Raw genomic sequence first — 18,801 nt, 5'->3', positions numbered from 1 at the left:
TATCCAGGCACGCTAGCAGAGCATGGCATAGCATTGTATAGTATAGTATAGCAAGGGGGTGGGAAAGGGAAGTGAGGGTGAGGAGGAGGGAAAGGAAGAGGGGAGAGCGAGTACAGAGAGTGAGAAAGAGAAATAGACAGAAGCAAAGGCAAGAAAGAGTGAAAAAGATAGAAGGCAAGAGAACGAGAGAGAGAGAGAGAAAGACATAGAAAGAAAGACAGAGAAAAAGAGAGAAAGAAAGGGAAGAAAGACAGAGAAACAAATAGACATAAAGAGAAAGAGTTAGAAAGGCACAGACTAAAAAAAAAGATAAAAAAAAAGGAGCAAGCACAATCATGTATAGTATAGTATTATATAACGAGGGGTGGGAAAGAGAGAGGTAAAGGGTAACAGCCTAGCCAAGCCAGAACCAGAGAACCAGCTAGGTGCCCACCAGCTCTGCTGTGATTCAGCCTTGCGCAACTTAGTGCAAGCTGCGCTAATTTTTTTTCAGTTGAGTCAAGTTCTGTCAAATTAGCACTGAACACAAGTACTATGTCGACGCAAGCCAGCTTTTCACTTCTTTGTGCGGTCATTGAACATGTATCCTTGTCTTGTAGAACAACTACATCAAGACATCCAAGTACTCCCTCCTGACGTTCCTGCCACGAAACCTGTTTGAGCAGTTTCAGCGGCTCGCCAACTTCTACTTCCTATGTCTCCTTGTCTTGCAAGTAAGTGTCATGCTCTTCAAAGTGTCCTTTGCCCATTATACAGTGTACGCTGCACTCTTGTAGTGTTTGCGGCAAATAGGTGGTGACAAACTGCGCTCTTCTTCCTCTACGTGTAGTGGCGATTCCCCTGAGGATGTGAAATGCTCAATATCCTGTTCTTGTTTCTCGTACGCAGATGATCCCGCAGATTTCCTCCCTAACCCCATGGACCACCGCCGTGCCTTTAGTTGTGGTGCTGTCTCTGACAGCTCTGAAAGATGCTATCGACGATATTGTGAGTAAAACCTATTTTGTTATTGTACTAAAGACGAAAGTTCTTCAATCCATAATTTTCTTGTCCTCGTACTTTTTTTTCTTTATTTCACAAAACTTGCTGCGCGACCTTATGAGGAACAGAAATTTTATAAAAGCATGTGACATCACTACATGCAGATAGCACAAGAGTGTCCCATAAAACGTGTTGTGCATTAGCCAGTTTTCATGAATTTCTAATTGGTCAGGTGTAGCAGCATTGATAACATTCTTTGTGGTTAGTCTTTGTTCCAGTGCATATGTATGTAACATGCACCTACTAAAGGTGTAAGAGCAGAATGCTTCAGACATTCTGTAGACGGCAGGCATAAGTTCCAAGTAAAAGAAAGTCTAAGGACTATCTCGAGCATGGTGGCTCCAGACAGAATCTTTGTGTGTGTACTTTCAAGAAAGTAAACTATGATGTTGTTATTGTTTATACGTATTTTATGTTTAAAAAAAATGAAAGCCCATCTGAATCACCGTGTTCGGTCAGTCCAGTGCCATCGCCTCGAAGCTGAACAGGGATTTTTCTACAAAACAGTCCTGCAAAGCATGTCCATGAACAAACCGCCGCCTCTCAGCAGGAGAGGTCAAAACAAAGTTTATCTCATTATGGCTATGCTGCTGTGGAATGCCATTAGTGGAACACTTGCGTCATCCCTTGTGCCAGCTGTGTAACTACAGTACTGGCTTCTACCGTTGCCCGTGTGTCTCATGGGGAAGCCAATTGTCAGGAGAGGCAGGGGTTGCGCAAAGTGGATGAACGTTGCACATGTGGACTCGAACCCAGCAAAAACATTAACCAAAACTAATAATGATTGGAAGTTTGCTTCATTGCACTTTCTCTCATCATTTTCACCTCCATTAAAAACACATATACCCGCCGCGGTAGTCTAGTGGTTAAGGCGCTCGACTGCTGACCTGCAGGTCGCATGATCGAATCCCGGCCGTGGCATGCGCATTTTCGATGAAGGCAAAGATACTAGAGGCCCGTGTACTTAGATTTAGGTGCTCGTTAAAGAACGCCAGGTGGTCAAAATTTCCGGAGCCTTCCACTGTGATGTCTCTCATAATCATATCGTGGTTTTGGAATGCTAAACCCCAATAATTATATTAAAAACACATATGGCAGGCTAACGACATTCGTGCTTATCACTGGGTGAGTATTTTGACATACTCAGTAGTTCCTATACCTGCTTCACAAGCTATGCGTGAATTGGCAACTTAAAATTTTCTCCCTTAACACCACTTCATGTTCTCAGACACCATGCCATGGCTTTGAATGGTAGGGCAGTGCACTTTGAATTATAATAATTCGAACATTTCCTTCTTTATTTCCTGTTCAGTATAGCTTTATGGCTGTCTTCTTCATCACTGCACCTGTCCAGTACATTGTCTGTACGTCTCTGCCTGTGCACTTGCAGCAACGTCACCAGAGTGACAACCAGGTCAACAACAGACTGTCCAAGGTGCTTCGCAATGGCCAACTCGTGGAGGAGCGTTGGCACAAAGTCCAAGTGGGCGACATCATTTTTATGGAGAACGACCACTTCGTGGCTGTGAGTATCCCATTGTGGCTCTAAGTCAGTGCCATCATGAGATCTACTAGCTTGCTGTTGCGTAAATCAAGTGGCAGTCCTGTGGGATATGTTTACAGCACAACTTTGGTGCATGCTTTGCTAATGCATGCCCTTGGTTATCTAGTTTTATAAGTGTTTACATGGAACCTATTTCACCCAGAACTAAAGCGAAGTTATTGCATAGCTCTAATTTAATTATTATCAGCTATTATTGTAGGTTAGGTAGCACTACAGTAAAAATATGCCATTGGTGCATTTCAACTGGTCTGAAATTCAGACTGTTATGCATGCGGAAAGCTCTTTCCAAGTTGAAAACATTATTGTTTGCATTTATTGCATGTTTCTTCATCATTTTTCTGACTCAGATGGTAACTGCTAATTGAAATGTATAATTTCTTGATTGGCATGAGAACATAACTGACAAAATTTTTCGTCTTCAGTTTGGCAAGTCACAAGTCACTGCTCCAAGTCGGAAAATTGTGTATAACACAACGAAGGTTTCCAAGGTTCCAAGCATAAACAAATTTTAAGCAATGAAAAATTTTCTCTTTTATTCCACATTGACTGTAAAATTAGTAATATAGATACTATTGGCATTGCATGAAAAGAAAAAACATTGTTAGTGCAGACTTGTGTAGCTGAGGAGTTTAATTAAATGGTGAAGTGAAATACTGTATTGAGAAATCTGCTTTTAAGTTTTCTAGAAAAACACTGAAAAAGATTTGAATCGACCTAAAATTCAGCATTGATTCCCTGAGCTTTATGCTGAGATCACAAATATAAATTTGTCAATATGTAAACAGGATCCTACTGTACACCTTATTGTAGGTGTGTACTCAAGAATTTAGAAATATTTATTAAATTGTAATCACGTTTTTATAACTTTTCAAAACATGGAACGTCTGTCTTGGAATTCTGACAATGTTAAGCTAGTACAAAAGCTTCTGAATATAATAGTGTGGCATGACAGCTCATGACATCTGACTGAATGCATTCCAGGCCGACCTACTGCTGCTGTCTACTAGTGAGCCAAATGGCCTATGTTACATCGAAACAGCGGAACTTGATGGGTAAGAGCGTTGCTGTTCTTTAGTTCTCTGTCTGATACAGCGCTTAGAAACAGAATTGTACTGGTATATGGTTCTGTAAATAATAATGGGGCTGTTGAAGATGGCTCAATATGAAGGGTTCTTCATTTCCTAATATACTGGAGACAGTTTATTGCATAAGGTGCACCACATGTCACTTGCACAACATATGATATAAAGGTAGTAGAATCAGAGGAAAATAATTTCAATGAAACACAAACCCAGGTTTCTTATAGAATCACTCTCTTCACATCGTGTTTTTTTTGTGTGTGTGTGATTCATGCGTTGTAGCTAAAATTTGTGTCGCTACAATGTATCTTGAGAGCTGCAGCTGCTAGGGGTTTTGTATTACGCGTGCATGTGCTATCATGCCACAAGGAAATATGAACACGACTAGGCTAGAAGGCAGATTTATCTTTCTTTTCACACCTGCCAGTGCACGCGACACTGCCTTCATTCAGCCACATACAAACATTATACCTATGTTGCACAAGAATGGCTCGTCGCAATTTATAGTACCTGTAGCAAAGGACGTGCTCTGCTTCTTGCCATTTGTGTTTTATACTGGAGTAATACACTACCGACTGTAGTGACCTCGTTGTTCAGTTGTGCTCCTTCTTTTCGTGCAGTGAAACTAACCTCAAGTGCCGCCAGGCCACTCCTGACACAGCTGAGATGAGCAATGACAACCAGCTCTTGGGGAGGTTTGATGGTAAGGAATTTTGCTGGGGTTCTACTTCTTACTTGGTGTTACTCTGTGATGAAATATAATTTAAAAATTCATGCTTGAAAAATGTCTCCAAGGGGCGCCTCTGTTCATAATGAGTCCTATTTCTTGCCACTTCTAGGATTGTTCTTTGTATACATCCCACATTCCACTAAAGGCACAATGTGTGAACCTCTTTTGTGGTTGGCTTTAGCTGTTTATTCAAGAACACCATATGGCCAATGTTAATTCATAGCTCTGCATTATGGCACCTCTCATATTACATGCTATTTAAGCACATGTACTTACTGTGCGAAAGCAACATGTTACTGTAATGTAATAACTTACTGTAATCTGGTTAATGTAAACTTTATAGCAATATTTAGTAGGGTCATGCTGGCACTTAAGAGAGGGGAGGGGTCATGATGGCCACTCTGGGACACACATCTATGGCACTGACCTCAATACAAGGGTCTGGGGATAACATTGTGTTGCCTCTGTGAAAGTTATTCCATTGAGTGCTTTCAGGGCTAATTTGGTGTTGTCATTGTAAAAGTTATTCCATTGGCTGCTATCAAAGAGTGCCGTGCTCTTTTTCTTCTTCGTCTCTCTTCCAGGGGAGATTATCTGTGAGGCACCGAATAACAACCTGAGCCGGTTTGAGGGCACCCTGTTCTGGCAGGGTCAGACGTATCCGCTGGACAACGACAAGCTGCTGCTGCGGGGCTGTGTGCTGCGGAACACCCACTGGTGCTACGGGGTTGTGGTGTTTGCAGGCCGGGACACCAAGCTCATGCAGAACAGTGGCAAGACCATCTTCAAGCGCACCTCTCTCGACAGGCTCCTCAACGTTCTCATCCTCGGCGTAAGCCGATCTGCTTTCCTGGTTGCACTCAGGCAGATTTTGACTTGACTTGTCTTACACCTATCGCCCCTCTCTTCTCAGTCATCACTACAAGTGTTCCAAGATGCTTGCACATTACTTTGCATAAGTGTGCTGTGAATAGTATGACTGGAGCTATTTGCTTAAAGGGCCCCTAAAACACCCAGAGGTCGAAATTTAGGTGCGGTGTTGTAGTTGTGCACGAGTCTGCAACGAACGCGTAGCCATGGGAATTTTTCGAAAAGGTGCCGTAATAGCGGAGTTACGCACATTTGATGACCGAAGCGCTGCGACCGTTCATTTCGCTCGTTTCGCTCTTTCCTTCGCTACCCTCCGTTCATCGGCTAGTCTCCTTTCCCAAAGCCGCTTTGCCCTCCTCGCCGAATGCCCCTTCCAATCTCATGTGACATACGTCATCACTGACGCGCTCTTCGAAGTAGTGTTCACTTCCCGTTACCACGGCTCCATCAACTGCGTGCTTCTCGGCTACCCGCTGTTGTTGATTCAGTTTGTGCAGCTTATCAGACTGCTAGGCACGACTGTGTTGGTATGCTAGCGATTTAGCACTTGCGTTTGCGTTACGGGCCACAGTTGCCGATTCACAAGCGTGCACACATGGGCAACATGACGAAGAACAGCAAGGAGCGTGGGCAGCTGCTTGCAGACTAACCGTAAGTCATAGGTTCTTGTTCGACCAATCACAGCATCAATTGTCGACAGCATCACAGATGCAACATGTTGACGTCGCACACGTCACCAGGGAAGCCGGAAAAGCCTGGAGAGAAGGGATTATTTCTTGGAATTCGTGGTGCGCCCGCGGCTTTTAGCACTACCACGTGTGGCATTGTTGATCGTGACGGCATTCTGAACACGATGTGTGTGTTTGCTTGAAATGTTTGAAAAAATATCGGAGGTGGTTTAGGGGCCCTTTAATAATTAGTTTAGTTAATTTGGATTGCCTCACAGCAGCGGGACATTAGCCAAAGATAATTTCCTTTTATTCTATTATTTCTCACTGTCATGAATTTCAAGAGACAACTTCAGGATGAAAATAGCTTAACAGGCAATTCTTTTCTTTTATATTACATACCACATTCCAGAGTTTTAATTTAGGCCAATTTTTATTCTATTATTTGGGGAGGTAACTCAGTCATGGAATAAATAAGTGCATAAGTTATGCAATGGCAGTACATGTGTTAAAAGGGCATCACGATATACCAGTGGTCTTGCCACATGTTTCTTGCAGCCATTTTCTTCAGAACACGATGGAAACAATCTGTTTGTGATAAAATGACTGAACAGCCCCCATGCACGTGTAGATAGCACTTTCAACTCTATCTTGAAGGTACTATACCTATAAATGCAGTGCAGGTGTCAATTTGCCAGCTGCATTCTCACAGTTTGGTTGCCACTGCTGACGTGTATCAAGTGTAATGGCTCCTCATCACTCAATCTCTTGTTCTTACGCTACTCAACAACACTTAAGTGATGTAACCCATACAGCTGTTGTCAGACGCTGGCTCCCATTGTTGCCAAATGTGTTTTTGTCTCAGTTTACAGTTTCTGGCATAGGCACGCTGATTTCATGTGATGTATTGCAACCTTTTCGAATGTTTCGTTGACCTAACCATGTGTCCTGTGCCAGCTTGCCATCACAACTGATATCACTGCTCAGACCACATGGTGCATTTAAATAGGTTGTCCCAATTAATTAAGCTTTGTCATAAAAAAGAAAAACGTATTGTTACATTAGTATCTTTATGACAGTCAGGTATGGAAGGCATTGCAGATGGCCCAGCCCTATTCTCACAAAAGAAACAAAAGAATTTTAAGATGTTAGGTGAAGAACGGCTTCCGAGGAGTTCTTTTTCTATTCTCCCTACCAGATTGTGTTCTTCCTGTTCAGCATCTGCCTGTTCTGCACCATAGCGTGTGGTGTGTGGGAGACAGTGACAGGCCAGTTCTTCCGCGTCTACCTTCCATGGGACAAAGTCATCCGCTCGGACAACACTGTGGCCGGTGCCACAGCCATTGCCGTGCTTGTCTTCTTCTCCTATGCCATTGTACTCAACACCGTCGTGCCCATCTCCCTCTACGTCAGGTGAGCCTCGTGAGCACCGCAGAGCAGACAGTGAGCTTTGTACACACTGTGTAACGGCGTTATCTGTTTAGCATGTGGCCTAGGTATATTATTCTAATGGTCCGTCAGCATCAGAAGTGGGTTATTTTCGCGAAATTTTGCAGTGGGCTGGTTGGTTAAACGTGCTGAAGCTATTGTGGTGAACTGTAGTGGACAAGAGAACACATGTGTCTTGTGTTTATATCAGAACATCAGTGCGGTGTCGTGACTGTTTTGTGCAATAGCTTTAGAACGTTAGATTTGCATTTATCAGCCATGCTTCAAAGTTTGCTGACTTTGAATTGTAGGCTCTCATTTATAGGAAAGTCAATTAAACTAAATCTATGATAAATCACAATTTTAGGACTGTCATTCAGTCTCCTATAATGCAGTTTACCATGGATATTTAAGCAAACTTAATACAAGTAAAATCAGTGCTGCATGCATTCATGTCCCAATTAAGGGAATGGTCACAAGTGTAGGCTTTGCCCACACTTCTAATCTTGAATTGTTTACTGTAATGCGGCATCAATTCTCTGGTACCCTGAACGTTGTTATTTTCTGCTGATACACACCGCAGGCCACCTAGGGATATATGCACCATATTACATTCCAATGCATAACAAAAGCAATGTGACTGCAGCACCTAATAGATGAAGTTTCTTAAATCGCTTCTGCTTTTCAACTTTAGCATCTTTCAACGTTTCAAATATATAGCACTTTTATGTCTGTACAAGATGGTAAAATAGGCCTAAGTCTATATATGCATTAAAAAAAAAAGATTTTTACCGTAATGCTTTTTTTCAGCTGCGAACTTTGTGCGTGCCAACTAGCCTAACTTGTGACTTACGTGTCCTGGCCATTTAAAAAAAATTAATTCAGCCACGTTACTTTAAAGGGATGCCATAGAGAAATAAGATTTTACTTTTACGGTGGGATTTTGGTAAATGAAAATTGCTTAAGTGGAATTGCTGCTTAAATGGAGCAGATGCCTCTAATTTGATTGATATTGTATTTGGGTGGTGCAGCCCTATACACTTTCCTCAGTAAACGAAATTCCTCTTAAATGGAACCTACTTTCCCAGTTTCTTCAGGTTTCACTTAAAGAGATTCTACTGCATTAGCAAATTACCCTTAGACAATACCAACTTACACCACTCTTACCTCAAGAAGACGCTTGATTTAGCCAGAAAAGGCACAGATAAGAAAAGACTGGTGGCGACATAGTCTTCAAGTTTCCACACCAGCTTGCTTGAGTGCATAGATTTCAATAAAGAATTAGCTACAGGCTGCCTAATTTTTTACTGGTGAAAATGAATTAAATTGTATGCTAAGTGAGCTGGAGGCCAAAACATGGCTATCTTCAGGAACTTTTGTTGAGCCATCTTGGCAAGAACACAAACAAAAAAAACACTTGGAAAATATTTTTCAACACTTTCATCGCACTGTCCTACTGGTTTTATGGTTCCGGCGCAAAACTAAGAAATGGGAACCTCTACCTTCATTTCCCCTACTAGTAATGAACATGCGATCCTGAAATTAAAGACAATGGAGTTCTTAAAAGAATACTTGATTGGCTTAAACTTGTTTAGTGTTTCACATTATTCCTTTGCATTTACAGTCCTAGCTTTTGTGAGCCGATGGTACTTGGTTCAAAAGATGTATTCTCGTGTGTTTTGCAGTGTGGAAGTTATTCGCTTCTGCCACAGCCTATGGATAAACTGGGACGAAAAGATGTACTATGCACCGAAAGACGCTCCAGCACGAGCGCGCACCACAACGTTAAACGAGGAGTTGGGACAGATCGAGTACATTTTCTCCGACAAGACGGGCACCCTGACGCAGAACATCATGGCATTCATCAAGGCGTCCATCAACGGCCGTCTCTATGGAGACGCCCTTGACCCAGCCACAGGGGAAGCTTTGGAAATTAATGAGGTGTGTGCTTGGCGGCTTCAGTTAGCGCCCTGGTTCCTCACATCAGTTCAGACTCCCTTAAACTATTTGATTCCTGATGAAGTACATTAATATGTTTTCTTCGATGAGCGCCCAGGTAACTATCAACAGACAAAGTAAGCTTGCAAAAAGCTGTGTGGAATACACACATTGTTCAGCAGTAATTATCTGTTGTTGTTTTTTAAATGTTGAACTCTTAGCCAATTTTTCCCTGCTGTCAAGTTAGTTGTACAGCCCTTACAGCAAGAATGTTGGGAACAATGAGGCAATATGGATGCAACATGTGCCAGTTACTGAGGAGATTAACTGAGTTACTATAAGCATCTAAAACATTAATCAATGCAATATTGGTGTTTGAAAATAATTTTCGAAATGACCATTTGCATCAGGTTAATATCGGTCTAACTGGTACACTTCTACAAAGAAGTTAGTACTAGTTTGTAGTAAACATTGTTCGTCATATTTAAGGTTTGCTAGGTCTCCAAGGAATGCGTAAGAGTAAAAAATTGCAGCCTGCTTCAAGCACTCAGTTCTAGGCTGATGGCTGTTTACGATGGCATTTGCAACGGTCAAAGACAACTTGTTAGAGAAAACAAATGCCAAATGTCAGACCTAAGAATGTAGTATTGTTGATGCATCAGCTAGTATAAGTTACTTTAATAGGCATATTTAAGATTGACAGCATTTGTCCCTGTTGTGCTGTCCATCCTTTTGTTTGCTTATTACACTGTTGCAGCAACACAGCATATTTAAGTCAATTAATCCAAAGGCCGTATGGTCGACTACAGTTAGTTCAGCCTCCGGTTGGACATACAAAAGTTAGAATAACGTGGGTTCACAATAGATAGTGGGTTTGTTAACTACAGGAGCCTCATGAGGTTTTCACATCCTGTCAGATCAAATGGCGATTTGTAAGAACCGGTGTTTTAATAACAAAATAGTGCTGCGATTGTTGACTTTATGTGGGAAGGGAAGGGAGGGGAGAGTGGGATTTACAAAGTACTAATTCTGTGCAGTTCACCTGGCACTGGCCTCTCGTTATATTTTTAATTTTCCTACATGTAACTTACAATGTTCACTGTTGACGTCATTGCAGAACCTGAAGACCGTGGACTTCTCGGAGAACCCGGAGCACGAGCCAGCCTTTCGGTTTTACGACCCATCGCTACTGAAGGACGTAATGGCTGGAGACACTGATGCTCGGGAATACTTCCGTTTGTTGGCTTTGTGCCACACTGTTATGTCGGAGGAAAAGGACGGTGAGTAGACAATGCAGAACAGGCTTTGCGAAACACTGCATAAAAACACGAATAAATTTAACATTGTCATAAAAAGTTTGTAGACCACAGGTTCTAGAAAGTGTCCACCTCTGAGGCAATTTATGACTACAGGTGCTGAAATCGTACATCACCATGTCAGTTGGATATACACCTTGCACTGCAGCCTGCAAATTTGAATGTGGGGCTTTTTGCCTAAGTTGAGAAAATACCAAGTTTATCCTCAAATCCTGTGTGGTCTGTGAACTCGTTATGCAAACCGCATACTTGCCGTAGTCAGTGTAGTGAGCCGCTAAGCTATGCAGTGCACTCAGTTTGTGAAATGTGCTTTTGTTTGTTTGTGTGTGCGGGGTGGGCGTTGTGCATGTCCATCAAGCTGCCTCCTAGAGCGGTTTTTTTTTTATTGTTAAAACATGCTTTTCTGGTGTTTTCGAGGGGAAAATAAACATGGTTTGATCACACTAGTTTATTTTTTTGTCAACAATACTCAATTTACACCTATCTTGCAGGCCGCCTCGAATACCAGGCGCAGTCACCAGACGAGGCTGCACTCACATCGGCAGCCCGAAACTTCGGATTTGTTTTCAAGGTAAGCGCAGAAATATAGACGCTTCAACAAGGCCAGAACTGCTTCGCAGCGCACTTGTGAAGTTTACAACTCGCAATTTTTCATGTCTGTCCAGAACCGTACGCCAAAAAGCATTACCATTGAAGTTTGGGGCCAGGAAGAAGTCTATGAACTCTTTGGTATCTTGGATTTCAACAATGTTAGAAAAAGAATGTCAGTAAGTACTGCCACTTCTCACTACAGCTCAAATTCACTCTGCTATACCATTGATTTCCATGCACCGCAGTAGGAGTTCAAAGATGCCGCAGTATCACTAGCAAGAATGTCTTGCAATTTTTTGTTCTTTGGTTGCACATTGTGCTGTGCTGCCCTGCATAGTTGCAAACTCTCTGCACCTTTAACTTTCAGGTGATTGTCAAGAGGAATGGTGTTCTCAAGCTATACTGCAAGGGGGCCGACTCCGTCATTTTCGAGCGCCTTCATCCGAGCAGTGAGCCTCTCAAAATCAAGACTACAGAGCATCTGAATGTAAGTGCCATTCGACTTGCTCATAAACTGCCCCTTTCAGATTAAATTTTGTTATCCTTATCATTTGTTGCAATTTGTGACATGTGCGATGTGTGCAAAAAATCAAATAGGAAGAATATTTTTTCTCGTGTATTAACGTGTATAATGGGAATGTAGCATGGAATGTGCACCTCCTGTCATTTAGTGAAATGGGGAAGAAGCTACTATGTAATAACAGAAAGCAAAATAATACGAAGTAATCTGATTTGCATATATATAGTATTGCACACATATACACATACTACATAGACACATATACTATAGGAAGGCATCTGATAGCAAAGCTAACCTGATGGTGGCATTTCTTATCTCTACGGCTGCCTGTGCTGTCTGTGATGGATAGCTGCCCATTTGGTTTAAAACAAAGAAAAACTGAGATTGGTATATATCATACTCCTACAGCCTGAAATGCCTCATGTTGCCTGTGACTTCTCCGTATGACTGTGGAATTCGATTAGTGTTGCTGCCGGATAACGGTCTGCATAATATCCATCAGAATATTTCTTTTGATGTGTTGATGTCGTCTGATTTCAGAAATATGCTGGCGAAGGCTTGCGGACGCTGTGCCTGGCCTACAAGGACTTAGACGAGGCATATTTCCAGGAGTGGAGCGAGAGGCATCATGAGGCCGCGTAAGCTGTTTGCTCTGCTATTTAGTATAACTATCTTTACAGTTGTGCTCATTTGTAGGGCAGCGTCGTAGCAAAATATCTACAGCCATTAGCAAACTGTGCGTGAACGTGACAACAGCATATTAGTGGCAGTGGCTGCATGTAGTGGCAGTGGCTGCATGTAGTGGCAGTGGCTGCATGTAGTGGCAGTGGCTGCGAACAGAACACAAGTGGTTTTGGAAGCGTAACTAATCCAGCTACCTGTTTAATTAACTAGGGTCACTTCATACCTTCAACTCCTGCCGCTGTGCAATCGCAGTTGGAGGCTTAATCATGATGGCAGTTATACATTCCTTGTTAAAACTTTATAAGACACTCATTGTTGCTATGAAAGCCAAGCAATTTACGAATTTGACAGTTAAGGACAAGAATCATACACCCTTCTTATTTCAAGTGCTGGAGACGCAAGAGCAGGCTTTTGCTAAGTAACTTGTAGTCAGCTTTGATCGAACCCTGCTTTAACTCTGAACTCTCCACACTGCACAGAATTGTCGAAAACAATAGCAATGTCTCTGAATGTGAGAGCATCAACTGAGAGCAAACAAGCGGAAAGGGAGGCTTCGCAACAAAGTGCATGTGCACACGATGCAGAACATGATGCAGATATAAGTTATTCAGTGCAGTAATAATTTCTCCGACCTTGTGAACCTTGAAAACTGCTGTAGCTGGCCAACTTGAAGTGCCACTTGTCTGACGAATTTGTCAGAAGTTGAGCAAAGAGAGCACACACCTTTGCACACAGGACATCTCTGCACGACCGAGAGGAGTTGGTGGACGCCGTGTACGACGAGATCGAACAGGGCCTCACGCTGCTAGGGGCCACAGCCATCGAAGACAAGCTGCAGGATGGTGTGCCGCAGGCCATTGCCAACCTGGCCATGGCTGGCATCAAGATCTGGGTCCTCACTGGTGACAAGCAAGGTCAGTTTGACGTACAAGTCCTCGGCGAGACGGAACTTGTGATACTGTTAACGGGGTTAATGCCATATCTCATGCTCACTGAATCTGAGATTGTCATCAGATTACTGTTCACGTTCAGTAGTCACACTCGTGGTTCATTTGATGTACCCTGCTTATTCCTTCGTGCTATTGTAGTTTTAGAAACGCATACTGAACTATATTGCTAAAACAGTGACCAAGCTAAAGTGAAACTGCCACTGACTATCATTTCACCTGACCTTGGTTTGAATGTTTTGGCTGACCTTGTTGAACAATACCTGCAAACTCATTAACTGGCTCAAAAGGGAAAAAAAATGGGGTATAACAGTCAACCTTTTTTTATGACAATAATAGCAGAAAAAGGTCCTGTTGGTTTATACTGTGGCTTGGCAACCAATGCAATCGAACCCGCATATATCAAATTTGCAAAAAAATGGGAATTAGTTCGATATATGGGATAATTCGATATGCCACTTTTAAGGAAATTATTGCATCTTCAGTAAGAATTTCGGCGCACGAGTTGCCTTCACGGCAAAACGTTTTTTTTTTTTTTTTTCACGAATTGTAGTTAAAGATGCGGGATTATATGCAGGGACAGGTCATACGTGAGAAAATATGTCATCGATGTAAATACTCTAGTCTTTCTTGGCCCTAATCTCGGCCGTGTTTTTTCAATATCATACTTAGCGTGCTTCTTGGGATGCTCTATGCAGCGTTAACATAAGGCTTCTTTTCCCCACGTTCGACTGTATTGATTATCGCTAGCTTTGTGGAGAACAGCAGGTTCTTCTATTTTATGGCATCCATCACGTTAACAAAATGAGTGGAGAAGCGAATAGCGAACATGCACCACGCGCTGGTGGCGGAACGACAAGGAATTATGGGGGAAAGCACATGATATCAAGCAGCAGTTTCTGCTCGATCCACGCGGTGCCCTCCTAATGGCACTGCTCGCTCTCCTAAATGCATGTGGGAAAGTCCCCTTCCGTTACGAAAAGCCAAAAATTTGTCATAGAATGCCAACTTCTTCGGCAGTTTTTGTTCGATGTAGCCATAGATTTTCCTATGCACTGATGTTAAAGCATTGATATGTTCTAAAATAGTTCAATGTAGTCGGGTTCGACTGTACTTCAAAGTTAAAGTGTCATTTATTTTTTTAAGGTGTGGCAGTTACCGATGAATTCAACTAGACCTGGCACACTCATACCAAATGCTGTAATTTCTTTCTCGACATCTGATTCTTGTGAATACAGTTAAATGGTTACAGAAATTCATTAATTCATTGAGCATACCCTCAGGGCCAAAGGTATTAGAGAGAGAAGTGGGTTACATGTGAATAGAATATATATACTCTCTATATATACAAGTGCTTCTGCCTGGCATTAGTAGGCAGCGAGCACTTGTCTAGTTCATAAAGGGCTAAATATCCCAGGTGGGCTTTCCACGCCAGTAGCGTTTTTCTTTTACTTGTTTGGATACCAAGTGACTCACTTTGCCTTTATTATAAAATGGAATTTTCAACATCTCTAATAGATTTATTTGTCCACAATCAGGAGACACTTAGTCAGCATGCTTTACTGCTTGCTTGAGCTTCAGGACATCTCCGCACAGGACTTTCTTTTTTTTTCTTTGAAACCACAGAAACAGCGATCAACATTGGCTACTCGTGTCAGCTGCTCACAGACGACATGGTGGACATCTTCATCGTGGATGGCATGGAACGGGACGAAGTCTACAAACAGCTGAGCACGTTCCGTGAAAGCATTGCTGGCATTGTTGCGCACGGCCGAGGTGCTGGAGACTGTTCGGTCGTGCGTTTCAGTGACAATGACAACGGCCAAGCCTGGGAGCTGTCTGGTGGAGAGAGCCTGGGCGGCTTTGCTCTCATCGTCAATGGGCACAGTTTGGTAAGACACCTGAACAGTTTGGCATTTCCGCTTGCAGTTAAAGTGTAACAGAGCTGATTACAGTGTTGCTTATGCATTAGCAGTTATGTAACAGTGGCTCTACGTTTTCAACGTAAAAATTGTGGGCACTTTTGCCAAAATCTAGTAGTAGTAGTACTAGTATTCACACTAACTTGTCATTGTACCTCTACATTTTACTTACTTAAATTTGTTGCTCAAGAGATGCTTACAAGAGAGAAAAGAACTTGTCAGCAAAATGCAAGAATGGTGTTGTGAGGTGGAGTTGAATAATGAAGATTTAGCTACATTTCAAAATTTTAAATAGATGTGCAGCAATCTGACAAGTTTGTAGACAGCTGGATAAGGTAGGGATTTGGAACGTTCTGCACACTTTTCAAAATTTGTGTACACTTTGGAAAACTTATCAGCTTGTTATTATTTACATCCTTAAGCTTATTCTCTCTGCGTTTAACCCTTGCGGATATAATTTCATTTTTCTGTGCGACGTTGTACTTGATAATACAATGCTTCTCGGTGTGTCTGTGTTTGCACTGTAGGTGCATGCCCTGGAAGAGGATATGGAGCTCCTGTTTCTGGAGGTGGCCAGCCGGTGCAAAGCAGTCATCTGCTGCCGTGTCACTCCACTGCAGAAGGCCCTTGTCGTGGACCTCGTCAAAAAACATAAACGTGCTGTCACTCTCGCCATCGGGGATGGTGCCAATGATGTCAGTATGATCAAAAGTGAGTAATCTGTCCTCACAGATCTCTTTTGGCACTCGCATTCAATGTTCATTTAAATGTATTTGCATTTTAACAGAAGGGCCTTTTGAGCAGTGCTGTATATAGTCCAGCAGCACTGTCAAATACTGTAGTGTTTCTGAAGTTGTATTCTTTTACTACTGGTTTCGAATTTTTTTGGAAATGTTATTAAATTTGAGAGCTTTAGCTATCTGCAGGTTTCAACAAATGTGCCTCGCTACCGTGCATACATCTTCTGTCCATGACACCTATGTAAGATTTCTTTCTTTTCTTCTGCGGCAGTAATATGCCCAGTCATTGTGACTGACTCCAATCAAGTGGTTCATTTTTGCCAAATAATGGCCTGATGAACTTGAAAAAACAACAAGAACTTTAGGCTTCTTTTGCAGTGAACAAATAGTGCACTAGTATTTATTAACCACGATATCACTCCTGAATCAAGGGCACATTCTCAATGCCCTCCTCTTGCAATGCCACAAAGTAGCAGCACCTAACGGACAAAGATTATAACATCACTATTATTCTCGTATGGAGAACTGTTTGTAGATTTTAAAACCATCCTGTTTTCTATACTAACGCTTACACTTCTCATTCATCACAATGCATAACCACGCAGTGGCACACATTGGAGTGGGCATCAGTGGCCAGGAGGGCATGCAGGCGGTACTGGCCTCGGACTTTTCGGTGGCCCAGTTTCGCTTCCTCGAGCGGTTGCTGCTGGTGCATGGTCGTTGGTCCTACCTGCGTATGTGCCGCTTCCTCCGGTACTTCTTCTACAAGAACTTTGCCTTCACCCTCTGCCACTTCTGGTTTGCATTCTTCTGCGGATTCTCGGCACAGGTGAGCGTTGGCTGTTACGGTCAAAAACTCTTTTTGTGCTCGCAGATTTGACGTGTGACAAGTGACGGAATGAATTGCCATTTTCTCTCTTCTCTGCGTTCTCGTTTGCTTTGTGCTGTGTTCACTTACGAATCAGTACCATATAGTAGTTCAAAGTACCATACCAGTGGTAGCACACGCAGAGGTGAAATACTAGTGCCATTCTGTCAATTGCATGCGCATGTTTTTGGTTTGCTCATCAAAGGTTTATAAATTTATTCGCACCAATGTGATGCTGCTCAGAGTGTTGAGCATGCTGTTTTGAGATTACTCATCAGCAATACTTTTTCTGCATACAGCAAAATGTGTAGCGAAATGATGCAGTTGTGCAAGGACAGAGAGCACTAAAAGTGTGTTAAAAACGTTCGCTGTATCAAATATTTTATCACAGCCAAATTTTATTGCATGAAATAGGTGTTACTCATTAAATTTACCCCATGGGTGGGCACAAAATCCTTGACCCTTTAAATATGGCACTTCTCTCGCCTCATAACCGGAACATTTTCGTGCGTGAAGATCACTTAATTTTAATCTTAGTTTATGCTCTCCATAGCACTTGTAATGCAAGACAAGCAAACACTTCACGTAACCTACCACAAAACAGCGTCAATATCAGCATCACAGCCCTGAGGTTTGTGATGCTCCGGAGAAGTGCAGCATTTATTTTTTTACTTTTTCTGTTTTTCAGACTTTGTATGATCCAGTGTTCATCTCATTCTACAACGTCTTCTATACGTCCCTGCCCGTATTAGCGCTGGGTGTCTTCGATCAGGTGCGTAGAAGCTTTTGAATTGTAGTGTCTGAAATATATAAATGGTTAAATTTTGTGCAGCCATAGGAACGAAATTCGCATACAGAGAAAACTAGCCAATATTTGCAGCATGTCTGTGCTAATGAAGCTTGCATAAACGAAAGTCTGGGAAGCAGTTTCAGTAGGCGAATATTCGGGCGTTTCGAATATTCGAACGAATATTACAGTATCGGAATTCGCTTCGATACGAATTTATATTATTCGAAATTTCAAAGTATTCGAAATGAACAAATATGTGTATACATTTGACCGCACATAACCCCCTGTAAAGGTGGTTTCATTGCAGTGTCTAGTTACTGTGCCGTGAAACAACCCATCCAGGAGAAATCTGCACTGCCGCGAAGCCACACTTCAAGGTTAAATGTATATATATTTTTTTAAGTTTAAAAGCGTGTTATACGGGCTTATATGCGCTAAGTATAGTAATTTTTAAATTGTAACGTATTGCACCACTTATAACTCGCACCCTACTGCTATTCAAATCTTGATACTATTCAAGGCTGCTTCCACTTCATTTCAAACCAAAGAAGTGACATTCACTCATACCTAGTTCGAATCCTTAAAAATATTGTGCAAGGGTCATGACAAGAATGCTCATTTTTCTTGATAATATTTGGTAAATGCTATTCGAACTATTCGATTCGAAATTATTCGACCAAATCACTATTCGCTTCGGATTCGCTTTGAACTCAAATTCACTATTCGCCCATCTGTAAGTTTTAGTCACCGCTTTGCCCTGTTCGTGAGATGTGGGAAAAGTACTGAAGTCCCCGGAGTACGTGTACTCGATGGCACAAATCACCTGTGAAATGAATGAGAACACTGAACAAGGACTCTTGTATAACTCTGACGACTATATTTAAAGTTTTGACTGAGTCCTTTTAATTGGCTTTGAACACACTTTTCGTTTGTTGCAATTTGTTATAGCTGATCTAGTCTAGCAAACTTCAGTTAATGGTCAAGGCTGTAGTTCTCACATTTTACAAGAGGCCTTCTTAGGGATACGCATTAGCAGTAGCAAACTTTAAAGTACAAGTAACTTCATGTTAATGGAATGACAGTCTTCTTTGGTCACAAACTTGAG

General features: G+C 42.1%; 1 protein-coding gene across 5 annotated transcripts in view; it reads left to right on the top strand.

Moving 5' to 3' along the window:
- LOC119387573 (phospholipid-transporting ATPase ID) overlaps positions 1 to 18,801 on the top strand; it is a 148,863-nt gene that overhangs the window by 111,218 nt on the left and 18,844 nt on the right. For 2 of the 5 annotated variants that reach the window (XR_007415432.1, XM_049413547.1), the window contains exons 4-20: positions 600 to 713; positions 889 to 987; positions 2,432 to 2,566; positions 3,587 to 3,657; positions 4,305 to 4,387; positions 4,999 to 5,246; positions 7,151 to 7,365; positions 9,066 to 9,321; positions 10,436 to 10,598; positions 11,126 to 11,205; positions 11,300 to 11,401; positions 11,593 to 11,712; positions 12,286 to 12,383; positions 13,165 to 13,343; positions 15,003 to 15,268; positions 15,826 to 16,009; positions 16,644 to 16,867. Coding sequence is in view for 4 of the 5 variants with exons in the window: in XM_049413547.1 (XP_049269504.1) it covers positions 600 to 713; positions 889 to 987; positions 2,432 to 2,566; positions 3,587 to 3,657; positions 4,305 to 4,387; positions 4,999 to 5,246; positions 7,151 to 7,365; positions 9,066 to 9,321; positions 10,436 to 10,598; positions 11,126 to 11,205; positions 11,300 to 11,401; positions 11,593 to 11,712; positions 12,286 to 12,383; positions 13,165 to 13,343; positions 15,003 to 15,268; positions 15,826 to 16,009; positions 16,644 to 16,867 (2,637 nt within the window). In the remaining variant the exon portion in view is untranslated. Of the gene's footprint in view, positions 1 to 599; positions 714 to 888; positions 988 to 2,431; positions 2,567 to 3,586; positions 3,658 to 4,304; positions 4,388 to 4,998; positions 5,247 to 7,150; positions 7,366 to 9,065; positions 9,322 to 10,435; positions 10,599 to 11,125; positions 11,206 to 11,299; positions 11,402 to 11,592; positions 11,713 to 12,285; positions 12,384 to 13,164; positions 13,344 to 15,002; positions 15,269 to 15,825; positions 16,010 to 16,643; positions 16,868 to 17,594; positions 17,679 to 18,801 lie in introns of all 5 variants that reach the window. The other 3 variants (XM_049413549.1, XM_049413550.1, XM_049413548.1) reach the window with 3 other exon arrangements.

The sequence above is a fragment of the Rhipicephalus sanguineus genome, chromosome 3, assembly GCF_013339695.2.
Source record: "Rhipicephalus sanguineus isolate Rsan-2018 chromosome 3, BIME_Rsan_1.4, whole genome shotgun sequence".
Lineage (NCBI taxonomy): Eukaryota > Metazoa > Arthropoda > Arachnida > Ixodida > Ixodidae > Rhipicephalus > Rhipicephalus sanguineus.
This window is presented reverse-complemented; position numbering and strand designations above follow the sequence as displayed.